The 13,351-nt window shown below is 34.2% G+C and overlaps 1 protein-coding gene across 1 annotated transcript; it reads left to right on the plus strand.

Moving 5' to 3' along the window:
- The first annotated feature begins 1,480 nt into the window (after nt 1-1,480).
- On the plus strand, nt 1,481-13,339 carry appl2 (adaptor protein, phosphotyrosine interaction, PH domain and leucine zipper containing 2). Its single transcript, XM_043227761.1, has 21 exons — nt 1,481-1,609; nt 2,662-2,760; nt 4,139-4,198; nt 4,335-4,406; nt 4,756-4,843; nt 5,565-5,606; nt 5,706-5,764; nt 5,868-6,014; nt 7,051-7,133; nt 7,207-7,359; nt 7,437-7,625; nt 8,338-8,380; nt 8,495-8,551; nt 9,136-9,230; nt 9,314-9,463; nt 9,616-9,671; nt 10,231-10,405; nt 10,495-10,531; nt 10,620-10,763; nt 10,835-10,882; nt 11,524-13,339. Exons 1-21 carry the CDS (start codon nt 1,553-1,555, stop codon nt 11,653-11,655), a joined length of 1,986 nt encoding a protein of 661 aa, XP_043083696.1. The 5' UTR covers nt 1,481-1,552; the 3' UTR covers nt 11,656-13,339.
- The last annotated feature ends 12 nt before the right edge of the window (nt 13,340-13,351 follow it).

A 13,351-nucleotide genomic window follows, 5' to 3' on the forward strand; every position in this document is an offset into this window, starting at 1 on the left:
TTCTTTAGCATGAAATATATGTGCATGACTATTTTTAGGATTTATCAGGACACAAATTCATATAATGACACGAGTGCTATACCGATACAGCAACATAAATGTGGTTTATGATTACGTATCCTGAGTCCTTATATTCGCAGGTCAGAATTATAATAAATATTTAATGTAAACAGTGATGTAATTATATTTAATAGAAATAATTGATATGTAAAGTTACACATTTTGCAGGTCAGAACCTGACATTTAAATAAATAAAACTGGACTATTAATAAAATAGACACAAATTAGTAAATATTTAATAATAATGTTTTCATTAAATATTAAAATGAATAACTAATAGACAATAATTAAAATTACAACTTTAAACAATTTTTGAAACAATATGAATGCTATACAGCATTGTAAAAATGTAATTGAATGTGATTCACATTCATAAATACTCACAGGTCAGAAAAACTAAAATCAAGAAATGATAAAACATTTATTAATTAAATGGATACAAATTTTTTATATAGTTTTTATTATAGCATTTTCATATGGTGACAATGATAACTATGATGTCAAATTATTTATTGCATTATTATTTATTACAAATAATACAAAATATGAAATGGCAAAAACATTAAAGGTGGTACAGTTTCAGCAGCCACAGAAAGGCACTGCAGTGGTTAGGTGTACAGTAGACTGTATGTCCAGCTCATAAAACCTGACCTGAATACTACAGAAACCCGGACAAAATGACATGCCATGAGCAGAAAGTCATCAAGTGTCGTGCCAAAAACAACCGTCCCCACACACAAGCTCTCTTTTATTTCTGCGTAATAAACCTCAGCCATTCTCTGCTGAAATACATTTCTGTTTTATCCATAAAGCCGCTCAGCCCTAGAGAGAAACTCACCAACATCAGCACAAGGACTCTGAAGAAAGTAAGGCCCGCTCAAATCCTTCCATCTGCCTGTCTGTCAGCCTGTCTCTGCTTTTCAGAAATCTAGCTAGATATCCTTCGGGCTGATGACAAACAGAGGACGCACAGATGTCGGGTTTCTGACTTTCAAGGACTGGGATCACGAGTTCTCATCCTTGAGGTGTTAACAAAGAGATGTTTGTTATGGCAGCGTCAGGGGCCACCGGAGTCTCCCGAAATATAAAAAAAAATGTATAAATATATTTATTTATATAAGATAAATTAAATCAATCTATACCTTTAAACCTTGAATGGGAGAGAATATACCAGTGTACCCCAGCAGAGGGTATTGTTGGATAGAAGTTGGCAAGCTTTATGACTTGAAGAAAAAGAAAAAAAAACGCTTTATCTTTCCTTTTGATATATTACATGTGTTTCAAGTTCCCCACGACAAAATACTTTTTAAACTACCATTTAAGAGCTATATTTTTGTTTGTTTTTTAAACCGCAGATTCAATTCTAGCGAATAAGACTTCATTTCCCAGCATGCAATCAAAGCGGTTCCGGATCGTCTCCGAAGACCAGCAGCATTCTGGGAAACGTTGTCCTCATCCCCGTATTCCGTTCCCACCGTGTCCGACGCGAAAGATGCCGGCCGTACACCACAAATTATTACTCGAGGAGGCCTTGCAAGACAGTCCGCAGGTAAAAATCCGTTTACCGGACCTTTGTTCAACGCTTTAGCACTCCTAACTGTTTGGCTTTGTGCGTTTAGTTTTGCAAACCAGATGATGCGGTTGTCGAGACGAGCTTACGTCGCTGGTCTCAGCGTCTACGTGCCAGCTAATCAACACAAAACATAGTTTTACATTAAATTCAAGCGCACTATTAAGCGGAGAATCGCATCAGCTCGTTTTGTTAATCTAATTGCATGTGTGGTTAATTTAAAGCCTTTTATTATCACGTAAGCGCCATAGACGAGACGCATCTTGAACGTATGCTGATCATATGTTTTATAAATATGAGACGCGGGTCAAACATACGTGCATTTGACGCTACTAAAGCGCGTCTTATTACTCAGCCTTAACCTTTTAAAGTCTTAAAGTTGCTAGCGGTGGAGTTTTAAAGGAAGGGGCCTGTATGTGAGGAGTGAGATGTTGTTTAGGTGGTCCAACCCACTTAAGTCTGAACCTCATATATTGTTTCCGTCAAATACGAATATCAAAAATCAAAACGACAGATCAGAAAATGATATTCTGCTTCAGCAGGGCGCCTCTAACCTGTGAAACACGCAAAACATTTAATAAACGTTGATATACACACATTTTCACGCATTGCATTGTCTTGCAACAGGTTTTCGTTATTGCTGCCTGTGTAAAAAGTCACAATTAGGCCTAATTTGCATGCTCTTTTATAGCACTTCAGAAGCGTGAAGCCTCTCCCACATACTTGAGATACTGTCAGCGTAGTAACGATTTACTTTACAAGTCAGAGTAATGTGTCTTGAGTCATAACCCATAATGCTCTGTTCTGGAGATTGTGTACCCACGGATGGTGTCCGCCCCGTGGCTCGCTTTGTTTGCATTGGAAACACACCCAAAAAGCCTGTCCTGATCCCTGACTGAACACACCTGCGGATACACCCGGCACGCTTGACGCTGCACAAATGCATTTTGGGTTCGTTTAGCACATTTGACACCGTGTGAATGAACATGGAGAACTGTACGTGTCCCGTGTGTGTGTGTGTGTGTGTGCAGACGCGGTCCTTGCTCAGTGTGTTTGAAGAGGATGCAGGCACTCTCACTAACTACACAAACCAGCTGCTCCAGTCTATGCAAAGAGTGTTTGGAGCCCAGGTACACACACACACACACACACACACACACACACACACACACACACACACGCATGCATGCTCACACATTGACTTCGACTGTGTAGACCGTATTTTAAAATGCGGAAAAGTTGACAGGACCAACGGTGCGTGTTATTTTTTATAGTATAAAAGGGTATAGTTTTTATAATCTTTTATCAAATTATCTTCATTGAAACACATTTTGTTTTCTGAGGATGTCAGCAAGGCCGCAGGATTGTGGAAAATAATAGCCAATAGTATCACAGCATAATATTTACAATCCAATCAAATCGTAAAGGATGAACTCGAGTCCCGCCCTACATTAGTTTTTGTATTCTGTTATACATGGAAGTATGGCACATTATTCATTTTAAATGAATAAACTTGACTTTAATTTAAATAAACAGGAAATATTGCTGTCAAATGATTAATCGCATCCACAATATATTTTTTTTTACGTAATGTGTATATATTTATAATGTGTATATATATATAAATGCATACATGCATAAATAATGTTAAGAATAAATAACACATGTATTACGTAGACAACATTTTTTTTTTCATGTGATTAATCATGATTAATCACTAATATAAAATCAAAATATGTATTTTTAAATCCTGAACGTGAAGTTATAATATGTAACCGCAACTTTTAAGTATTTATTTAATCTCAATATATTATTATAACTCTGAAAGCAAAATCTGAACATTCACCAAAATACTTACATGAAGTCTTGTATGAAGTATATATGTTTTTAAAATCTGAATGTAGTTTTTAAAATCTTATATGTAGTTATATTTCAGAATATATGCATGTAAATCTGAAATATATAGACGCAAATACACTAGTTTTAGATCCAAATATAAATGTAAATCAGTTAGTAGTTTTGTCAAAAAAATACGATATCAATATATAAAACCATCAATATATAGATGTAAATCTGAATATATATATATATATATATATATATATATATATATATATATATATATATATATATATATATAGTTATAAATCCTAAATGTATAATAATTTAATCTGTAATCTCACTATATATTTATAATGATAAACACCTTAATTTAATGTAATTGTGGGAATTTGTAGACATTGATTATATAAGCATACAGTTGATAGATTTCTACCTGCATATTAATATTTCTAACTATATATTTGGGTGTATATTTACGTTCAGATGTAATATAATCATTTTCTGTTTGGCATGTAAGAATAATATAAGTAAATAGTTCAAAATAGTTATTTTAAATGTAACTTTCATTTCTCACAAAGTCCCCGCAGCGTTTATTTTCATATTTCAGATCTGTTTGTGTTGTGTAAGACTTCACCTTATAGCACTTCTGATTCCTCGTCTCTGCAGAATGAAATGGCTCTGGCGACAGAACAGCTTTCTAAGCAGCTCCTGGAATATGAGAAACAGGTAAGCAGTTTCTGTTTGGTCTTCTAACTGCAACGGGGGCTTTGGCATTCATGAAGAGCTGTTTGAATGTCTGAATATCAGTATATATATATATGTGTTACTGATCAATCTGGCCTGATGCTTTGTGTGTGTGCAGAATTTTGCTCTGGCCAAGGGCGATGAAGAGGTGATCAACACTTTACAGCACTTTGCCAAAAGTGTGGAAGAGGTGAGAAGACACCTGGTGTGTGTGTGTGTGTGTGTGTGTGTGTGTGTGTGTGTGTGTGTGTGTGTGTGTGTGTGCGCGTGTGCGAGGCCATCAGTCGTGTGGCAGGTGTTCTGGGTTGGTTCTCTCGTGCGGGTTGTCTGATGTTTGCCAAGATCACCTGATCACATGACCTTCAGCAAGAGCACGTAACCTTCAGCTGCAGAATGAATAATATCATCCAGATCAAAGCGGCACAGATTCACAGTGTGACAAGTTTTTTCTTTTGTAGTCCACGCTCACACAGCACACTAATAGCTTCCAAATATTTCATTAACAAAATTATTAGAATAGTAATGTTATCTCTCTCTAGCTGAACTCTCTGCACGCTGAACTGGCGACTCAGATTGCGGACAAGATGGTGTATCCCATGGTGCAATTCAGAGAGAAGGACCTTACAGGTACTCACTTTAAAGATTGTGTTGTTTATTTATTACACTTTATTGTTTATACATTTATAGAAGAAGAAAGACAAAGACAAAGAGAAAAATATATATATATATATATATATATATTTTTTATATATATATATATATATTTATTTATTTATTCATAAAATAGTAAAATATTATTTAAGGGCTCTTACATCCAGTTTTTATTATTATTTTTTTAGGCTAAATAGTGATCATAATATTGATTGATTTGCTTGTGTGTTTAGAATAATGTAATTTTTTTATTAATATTAATTCAGTTCTTATCATGTTCAATTTCAAGCAGACCAATTTTATAAATTATTAAATAATTTTATTTACATTAAAACATTTTGTTTTTCCGAGTAATATTAATATTGACTGTCATTGTTAAATAAAAAAAAAAAAGGTATTTATTGAACGCTGATGTCTTTTTTTCTTGATCTTCTAGAGAAATATTTATAAATATATACAGTATATGAATTAAGTACTTTTTTAGTATTTCTTAAATCACTTTATAATTTTGTGAGCATTTATCGCAATCTGTGTTTGATGTTTGTTACTGTACCTTTAAGACTTTTGTATCTGTTTCTTTTAAGCATGTATATTTATGTTTTTCAAAAATGGATATCCCATTATATGATCTCTTGAAGTGTAATCAGTCCTCAATGTAAAGTGAAGGAGATTTTAAAGCGCTGATGTTTGTTTTCAGAGATCAGCACACTGAAGGAGATATTTGGCATCGCCAGTGATGGTATGAGGTTAATAATGTCTCTTAATTAATCATAGATGAAACAAAAATATTTCAATGCCAAATGAAAACCACTTTTTCTGTCTCTCTTCGTCTCTTCAGAGCATGAAGCTGCCATGGTCAAATATAGTCGTCTGCCTAAAAAGAGAGAAAATGAAAAGGTAAATAATATTGATAGTATGTATCTGCTGGCTGATATGAAAGCCATTATTCAGAAAGCAGTATGGATCAGTTAATTGTGTGTGTGTGTGTGTGTGCGGACAGATAAAAGGCGAGGTGGTGAGAGAAGTGGCGTACTGCCGCAGGAAGCAGCATCAGGCGGCGATGCAGTATTATTGTGCTCTGAATGCGCTGCAGTACAGGAAGAAGGTGGCCATGCTGGAGCCAATGCTGGGATACACACACGCTCAGGTCTGACAACCTCCATCATTTCAGGGGTCTGCTACACGTGAGCAAAGATTGGCTCAGTTGTTGACACACACACACGTATATACACATATATATATATATATATATATTGTGCAAATTTTTATTGAATTATTTGAATACATTTGAAAATATACCATTTTGTTTGCTTATATATATATATATATATATATATATATATATATATATATATACTGTATATATTTAATAGTAGTATCATTCATGGCAGTATTAATATTAATCCAGTTAGTTATTGAATATTGGAACCTTTTGAATCCTATTAAATTCCAAGTTGTCAAATAAAAAAAATAATTAGTTGTATTTCTAGGAATAACATTATTATTTTATTAAAAATGTATTTGTTGTGTTTTTAGATTGTTAAGTTATTTTAATATTATTTTTTTGCTTTAATATATTAACGTATAATAGTATTGTTTCATAATATTATTTATTTTAAACTAATATTCTTTACTACACTTCACTGAAATTTCAAGAGCCCAATTTAGTTTTTGCTGTTATATTTGCTTGTTGAATTTGTGACATTTGACGTTCCATAATTAATTCATATTCATAGTAAATATTTAGATTCATTTAAAATACACCAAGTAAATGTTTTCAAATAGAGGTTTAATAATGATTTTATTTTGAATAGTAAAATAATTGTATTATGTATATTACATTTGAAATACAGTAATTTGTGTGGTTTTTAGATGAATATTGCTAAATGGCTATATTCGTCTAAAAAGCTAACAAAATACTGTATTTTGTTTTAGTTATTTCTAAAACATTGGAGTGTGTTGTTGTATTCAATTTTAAAGCATTTTTAAAAAAATATTAAAATATTTGTATTACACATTAAAATAATGTCAAATGTGTTTTTTTTTTGCTTGGCATTTAGATATTAATAATATACGTATTTAATTTATTTTTAGTTTTAATTTTTTCTAAAGCGACTAAGTAAGTGTTATTTGTGTGCATTATTCTCAATATAGCTGAATAATTACATCCTGTTTGTCGACAGATCAATTTTTTTAAGAAGGGGATGGATCTGGTGTCGAAGAAGATGGACAGTTTCCTCAGCTCAGTTTCTAACATGAATCGGAGGTAAAGGAGCGTGCTGACGCGTGTGATTGCTCACTGATTGGCTGTGACTGACTGCTGTTTGTCTGTGGGACAGTATCGAGTCTCAGCTAGACGTGGACGCAGAGGTCATGCGCTCGTCCCAGAGAGAGCTCCTGTCCGTGGACGACGCCGTCTACATGCCGGATCACGATCCGGTCCCCGTGAATCGCGCCCTCATCCAGAAGGCCGGTTACCTCAACATCAGGAAGTACGGATCAGTGTCTGTGTCTGTGGCGTTTGGTGAAAGCGTCTGGTTTAACACGCTGACGTGTCTGTGTACCGCAGTAAGACGGGTCTGGTGACCACGGCGTGGGACCGCTTGTTCTTCTTCACGCAGGGAGGTAATCTGATGTGTCAGCCGCGGGGCGCAGTGGCAGGCGGGATGGTCTTGGATCTGGACAACAGCTCGGTCATGGCCATCGAGTGCGAGGACCGCCGCTACTGCTTCCAGATCACTTCACCCAACGGCAAAACGTGTGTGTGTGTGTGTGTGTGTGTGTGTTAGTGGTCTAAAGTCAGGCTTTATCTGTCAGCTCATAAATATCTTTCAGATAGTACATGCATTTTAAAATATAATGTATTTAATTGTAATAGTTTAATAATTTTTTTTATTAAATTAAGAATTTCATACATTTAAATGATTAAATTTTACTTTTAATAAAATGACAGAAATATTTTTGCAAGCTCGCATAGTGTGGGGAATTTTTGTTTCTATATTAATTTTAATAATTAAAAAACTAAAATAATATATATATATATATATATATATATATATATATATATATATATATATATATATATATATTTTTTTTTTTTACATTATACATGTTTAAGATGTTAAAACATAACATAAAAAATAAAATTTAAATGCAGCTTTGATTTTGAGAATAAAATGGTTATTTCTTGGAATTAAATGTATTTCTCAAAATGCATACATTTCAAGAAAATGTTCTGAACAAAATATCAAGATCCAGATTTCTTGGATAAAGACATTAATTGTTGATCAATATTTGCCAAAGGCATGAATGTCAGCTAACATCACAATACATCGGTATAAAGTCATTTAATTCAGTTCGGCTCAGATGATTCATTTAAACCTATAACTACAGGTTATGTTCCACTCCATTCATAATACACAGAACTAAAACAATCTCTCACCATCTGTCTCTCTCTCTCTCTCTCTCAGGTCTCTGATTCTTCAGGCGGAGAGTAAGAAGGAATATGAAGAGGTATTAACTCACTTCAGTAAAGATGCTTTACAAAACCAACTCTCGTAATTGTACCTCGATTAATATTACATGTATTCACTGATTTCTGTACAATTCTTTGATCTGTCTCCACAGTGGATCTGTACCCTCAACAATATTTCCAGACAAATTTATCTAACGGACAATCCTGAGGTATGTCTGTCTCTGTCTGAAAGTGTGCTTTCAGTTACCTAACCAGATTCTAGCAGTTATACCGTGATAAACAAAGATGCCAGCGTTATATATTATATTATATAATCAAATACATAATGAGAATAACTTGGTAGCATCCTAACAACTAGAAGCTAAATGCAAATAATAATTTAGAATTAATACATGAAGGGTATATATTATTAAAATAATTATTCAATAGCCATTCATAAATAATTATTTAATTATATATATATATATATATATATATATATATATATATATATATATATATATATATATATATATATATATATATATATATATATATATGATACACAAACATTCTTTAAAATTTCAATCTTTTTATCATGTGAGCACTGTTAGAATCAGAAAATCGTAAGCGTCTGCATGGTAAATAAACTTAAAAATAATAAAATAATTATTAGTATTTTTTTTTTAATTAATGTCAATTGAAATAAAATGTAATAATCTTAACTGTATTAAAAATTTTTTTCTTTTTTCAATTACTATATTTACTTAATTATTTTAATACATTTGTGTGTGTGTGTGTGTGTTGTTTTCAGGCTGTGGCGATCAGGTTGCATCAGACAGCTCTCCAGGCTGTGACGCCCATCACTAGCTTTGAGAAGAGAGCAGAGGGTTCTCCCAACCCTGACCGGTACCAACACTTCATGAAGACTCGTGCACTTACAGACTATGAACATTTTTATTGGTCTTTACAAATGATTTTCCTAACTGTAGAGCGAAGCCAGGCGGTGTGAGCTCTAGAGAGCCTCAGAAACCCCAGACGGCCCTGGAGCCTGAAGATCTGATCGTCCCGGGAACACCCATCCAGTTTGACATCGTGCTGCCCGCGTCTGAGTTCCTGGACCAGAACCGAGCTGGACCGAGGTCAGAGGTCAAACACCACCCGAACACATGGAGAGTTCATGACTTTTGTAAATTGTTTATGTAGATTTATCACTTTATGGCCCTTTTGTGTGTTTTAGTGCGTTTATAGTTTTACTGTCTCTGCTCAGTTTTAACTGCTTTTTTTCTGTCAGACGCACAAACCCCTTCGGTGAGACGGAGGATGATGACGACGCTTCTGACACACACGGTATATAAAATAAAGGCAAATTTAATACTAAAAATGTAATGTTTTTATACATGGTCTATATTTTTTGTTACATTATGGCATTATGTTTTCAGGGAATTTTGGTAAATGTTTACGTGTTTTATTTAATATAAATGCTTTATTTATTTAATGTATATAGATGATTTTTTTTTTTATATTTAGAGTAATTAAAAACATTTTCCATATTTAAAAGCTACTATTTATAATATAGAAAAAAAAGTAAATGACTTTAAAAATGAAGAATATTATTGTAAGGGCTATATAATCAAAGTACACACACTGTATATAAAATATTCTAAATTATAAATTAATTAAAAGAAAATATGTATATAACAAATATATGCACACACAGTATTATAAATAGAGATTAGGAATATATGCCCTTTCATATAATAATAATAATAATTAAAAAAAAGCTTATTATGTGTAATTATTTATATTGATCTTATGTATGTTGTTAAAAGTTATGTTCCTAAAGTAGAGATTTTATTTTTTTTGTAAAATATAACTTTTTCTTTGTATTCTGTGTGTAATATGCCAGATGCACTCCTGCAGCAGGTGTTCGCTGTGCGGTTCTTGGGTTCGATGGCCGTCCGGGCCGGTCACACACAGGAAGTGATCTATGAAGCCATGAGGCAGGTTCTCGCCGCTCGTGCAATACACAACATCTTCAAAACCACCGAGTCCCACCTGATGGTCACCAGCAGCTGCATCAGGTGCGTCTGCCCACTCGCCTCTCAACTACACTCTTTCACACCTGTACATCTGTATAGGATGCTCAAAACCATTTTGTGTCTGTCAACAGACTCATCGATCCTCAGACACAGGTCACCAAAATCAGTGTAAGTGATGCTGCATTAGTAAGACCGTGCTCGCTGAAGCCAGACGCGGACAGCGGGAGCATCTCAGTTGTGTGTGTGTGTTTGTCAGTTCCAGCTGAAGGACGTGACTCAGTTTGCGGCTCATCAGGAGAACAGCAGACTGATGGGCTTTGTTCTGCAGGCGAGCGACGGAGGCGAGGATCAGCCCTCCTTCAGCGTGTTTGTGTTTGAGAGCAACACTGAAGGAGAGAAGGTCTGTCTGTTCACTTAGACTCTTACGTTCAGTAGCAGATTAATGCATGACTTTTTGCCGTTTCTCCTCAGATTTGTTACACAATAAACCTGGGGAAGGAGATCTCCGAGGCAAAGAAGGTAACCTTTTAAACATAATTCACACTAATGTAATGTAATGTCTATTTTTATTTCATTTCTTATTACATTATATTTATCTTTCTATAAAATATCACTGTGAAAACAAACACTAACAAAAGAACCAGAATGTTTACCATAATGTTCTATTACATGAATTTTGTATTATGAATAGCATTGTTATATTAAATTACATGTATATACTTATTGGTAATTTAAAATGGTATATTACTTATTTTATTTTGCTACTATTAGTATGCATGAATATTTAATGATACAGAAGTATTAATATTGTTTTATTACATGTATTATTAAAATAAGAACATATGTATAAATATAGCAGCAGAGTAACATTGAATTATATATTTACATGTGCACATGTATTAATTATCAATAGTGCTATTAAATTCTATTAATAGAAAATAATTTTTGGCAACAACCGCATATGATAGTATATTAAAGTTTATTTAGGTTTATAAATAGCACTGTTATATGAAATTACTTATTTACTTGTGTGTAATTGGTAATTTATATTATATAAAAGTATTAATATTTAAAACTATTATTACATGTTATTGAAGAATATCTTTTCTTGTGATTTTCTTGACTTTAACCTCAGCTGCTGTTGTCCATCTGTTCTTCAGGACCCTGAAGCTCTGGCGCAGCTGATGAAGTCCATGCCTCTGACAAATGATGGCAAGTTTTTGCTGCTGGAGAACGAGACTAGAGATGAAGCGGAAGCGTCCGGGCCGGATGATCAGGAGTCAGAGGCCTGATCTCAACATCCCCCACGAACACACACACACACACCCTGCTGCTGTTCTTCTGTCCTCTCTCCAAACAGACTAATGAAGGAAAGCCAACAGGTGATCGAGTGAACGTCACTCATTTGTTTAGTGCTTACCCACTTTTACATGAAGGCTAAAGGCTTGTTTTAATCTCTCAGACACAAGTTTACGAGCTAAAGGAATAATTCACCCAAAAATGAAAATTCTTCAGTGAATAAAGCCTTATGATTTGGTTTGTTCCTCATGCAAGGGTAGCACATGACTCTATTAGCACTATATTCAGAGTTCAGCAGTGTAAGCTAACGCTTCAGTTGCTTTGTGTGGGGAAAAAAAAAAGCAACTCAAGATTTTTCTTTTTTGGGTGTACTGTCACTTTAAGAAAGGAGTTTTTAATTTGTATCGTCTGTCATGTGATAACTTTTTTTTTTCTCTAACGTCAGATGCTGTTTCAGCTACAAACCGATTTTTTTATTAATAGTAGATTCTGTAGTCTATAATACAGGAAGGTTTCAGATTTGTTACACTACATAAGCAAACAGTGAAACCTGAACTTTTATTTGCACTCTCTACTGCATCTGACATCTTAAATGCTGATTTTCATAATCCTTTACATTCCATTACCGTTACACTTTAATTGTGATGCTGTTTAAATTTTGCAAAACTGGTACGGATCCCAATTTGCACACTAGCAACTATTTACAATGCAAGATTAGCAGAGTTTTAAAATATGCATGCGGTTTCTGAAAAGACACGTCTTTGGCGAAATTTCTGAATGCATGAACTTGTACATGTGCTCATCCGTGTAGATGACTTTGCTTATCGGACTTGCTCAGCGATGCAGTGAGTGGGTGCTGTCAGAATGAGCTGAAGGTTTAAAAATGGAGTTCAAGCCTTGCATGTTTGCAAGAATCAGGTGTCGAACCGAAGTGGTGTGGATTATTGTGATGTATTTATCAGCTGTTTGAGACTCATTCTGGTGGCACCCATTCACCCGTTGATGAGCAGCATCTGTTCTCGATTGCCTAAGGGAGAGCAAATGTTCAGCTAGTTATCACCATTCCTTTAAGGTAATTTAAAGAGCAATGACAATGCTTACATGCAGATTTTTTTTTTTTTAAAAAGGTGCAATTATCTACAAATCTACTTGCTCCAGACATGCACTTCCTATTTATGCTGTGTGCAGATTGGGATTCAGTGCAATGCAAAACAATTTTTTTTTTTTTTAAAACACTAATTTAAAACCACTAGCATGAGTTTACTTCCTGTTGTCTGTTTACATTTGATAACCTAGAAAACACAGTGAACAGATTACCTGAAATTCGGACCCAGCCTGTAGATGAAAAAAAAAAAATCAACTGCATATTTGAAAATTAATCTCAGGGTGAGTCCGGTAACAAAATTAATTTCAAACTTTTTTTTCGCGCTGAAGGGCTCAGTATTTCCTGAGCAGACGACTCAGCGCTTTATTAAACGCTCATTCATCTGTCATTTGTTTGCGGTTAAATGAAGCTCCTGTGGGTGGTTTGCTAGTGAATGACATTGAACTGTTTACATTTACCGTGCTGGAGCGATCCTGACGTGTTCCTCTAACATGCCTCAGTAACCGTCTGAAGTGTAACCTGCGATGAGCTTTAGCATGACGAAAAAACAAAATAAAACATTCATGATTGGATGAATGCGCGTC

Source organism: Puntigrus tetrazona, chromosome 25 (genome assembly GCF_018831695.1).
Source record: "Puntigrus tetrazona isolate hp1 chromosome 25, ASM1883169v1, whole genome shotgun sequence".
In the NCBI taxonomy this organism is placed as follows: Eukaryota; Metazoa; Chordata; class Actinopteri; order Cypriniformes; family Cyprinidae; genus Puntigrus; species Puntigrus tetrazona.

Excerpts from the sequence above, each read along its gene's own strand:
- appl2 (XM_043227761.1), top strand. The coding sequence starts at position 1,553 with ATGCCGGCCGTACACCACAAATTATTACTCGAGGAGGCCTTGCAAGAC. Across the intron at positions 4,844-5,564 it reads CAGAGAGAAGGACCTTACAG|AGATCAGCACACTGAAGGAG; the intron begins GTACTCACTTTA and ends GTTTGTTTTCAG. Across the intron at positions 5,765-5,867 it reads AAAAGAGAGAAAATGAAAAG|ATAAAAGGCGAGGTGGTGAG; the intron begins GTAAATAATATT and ends GTGTGCGGACAG.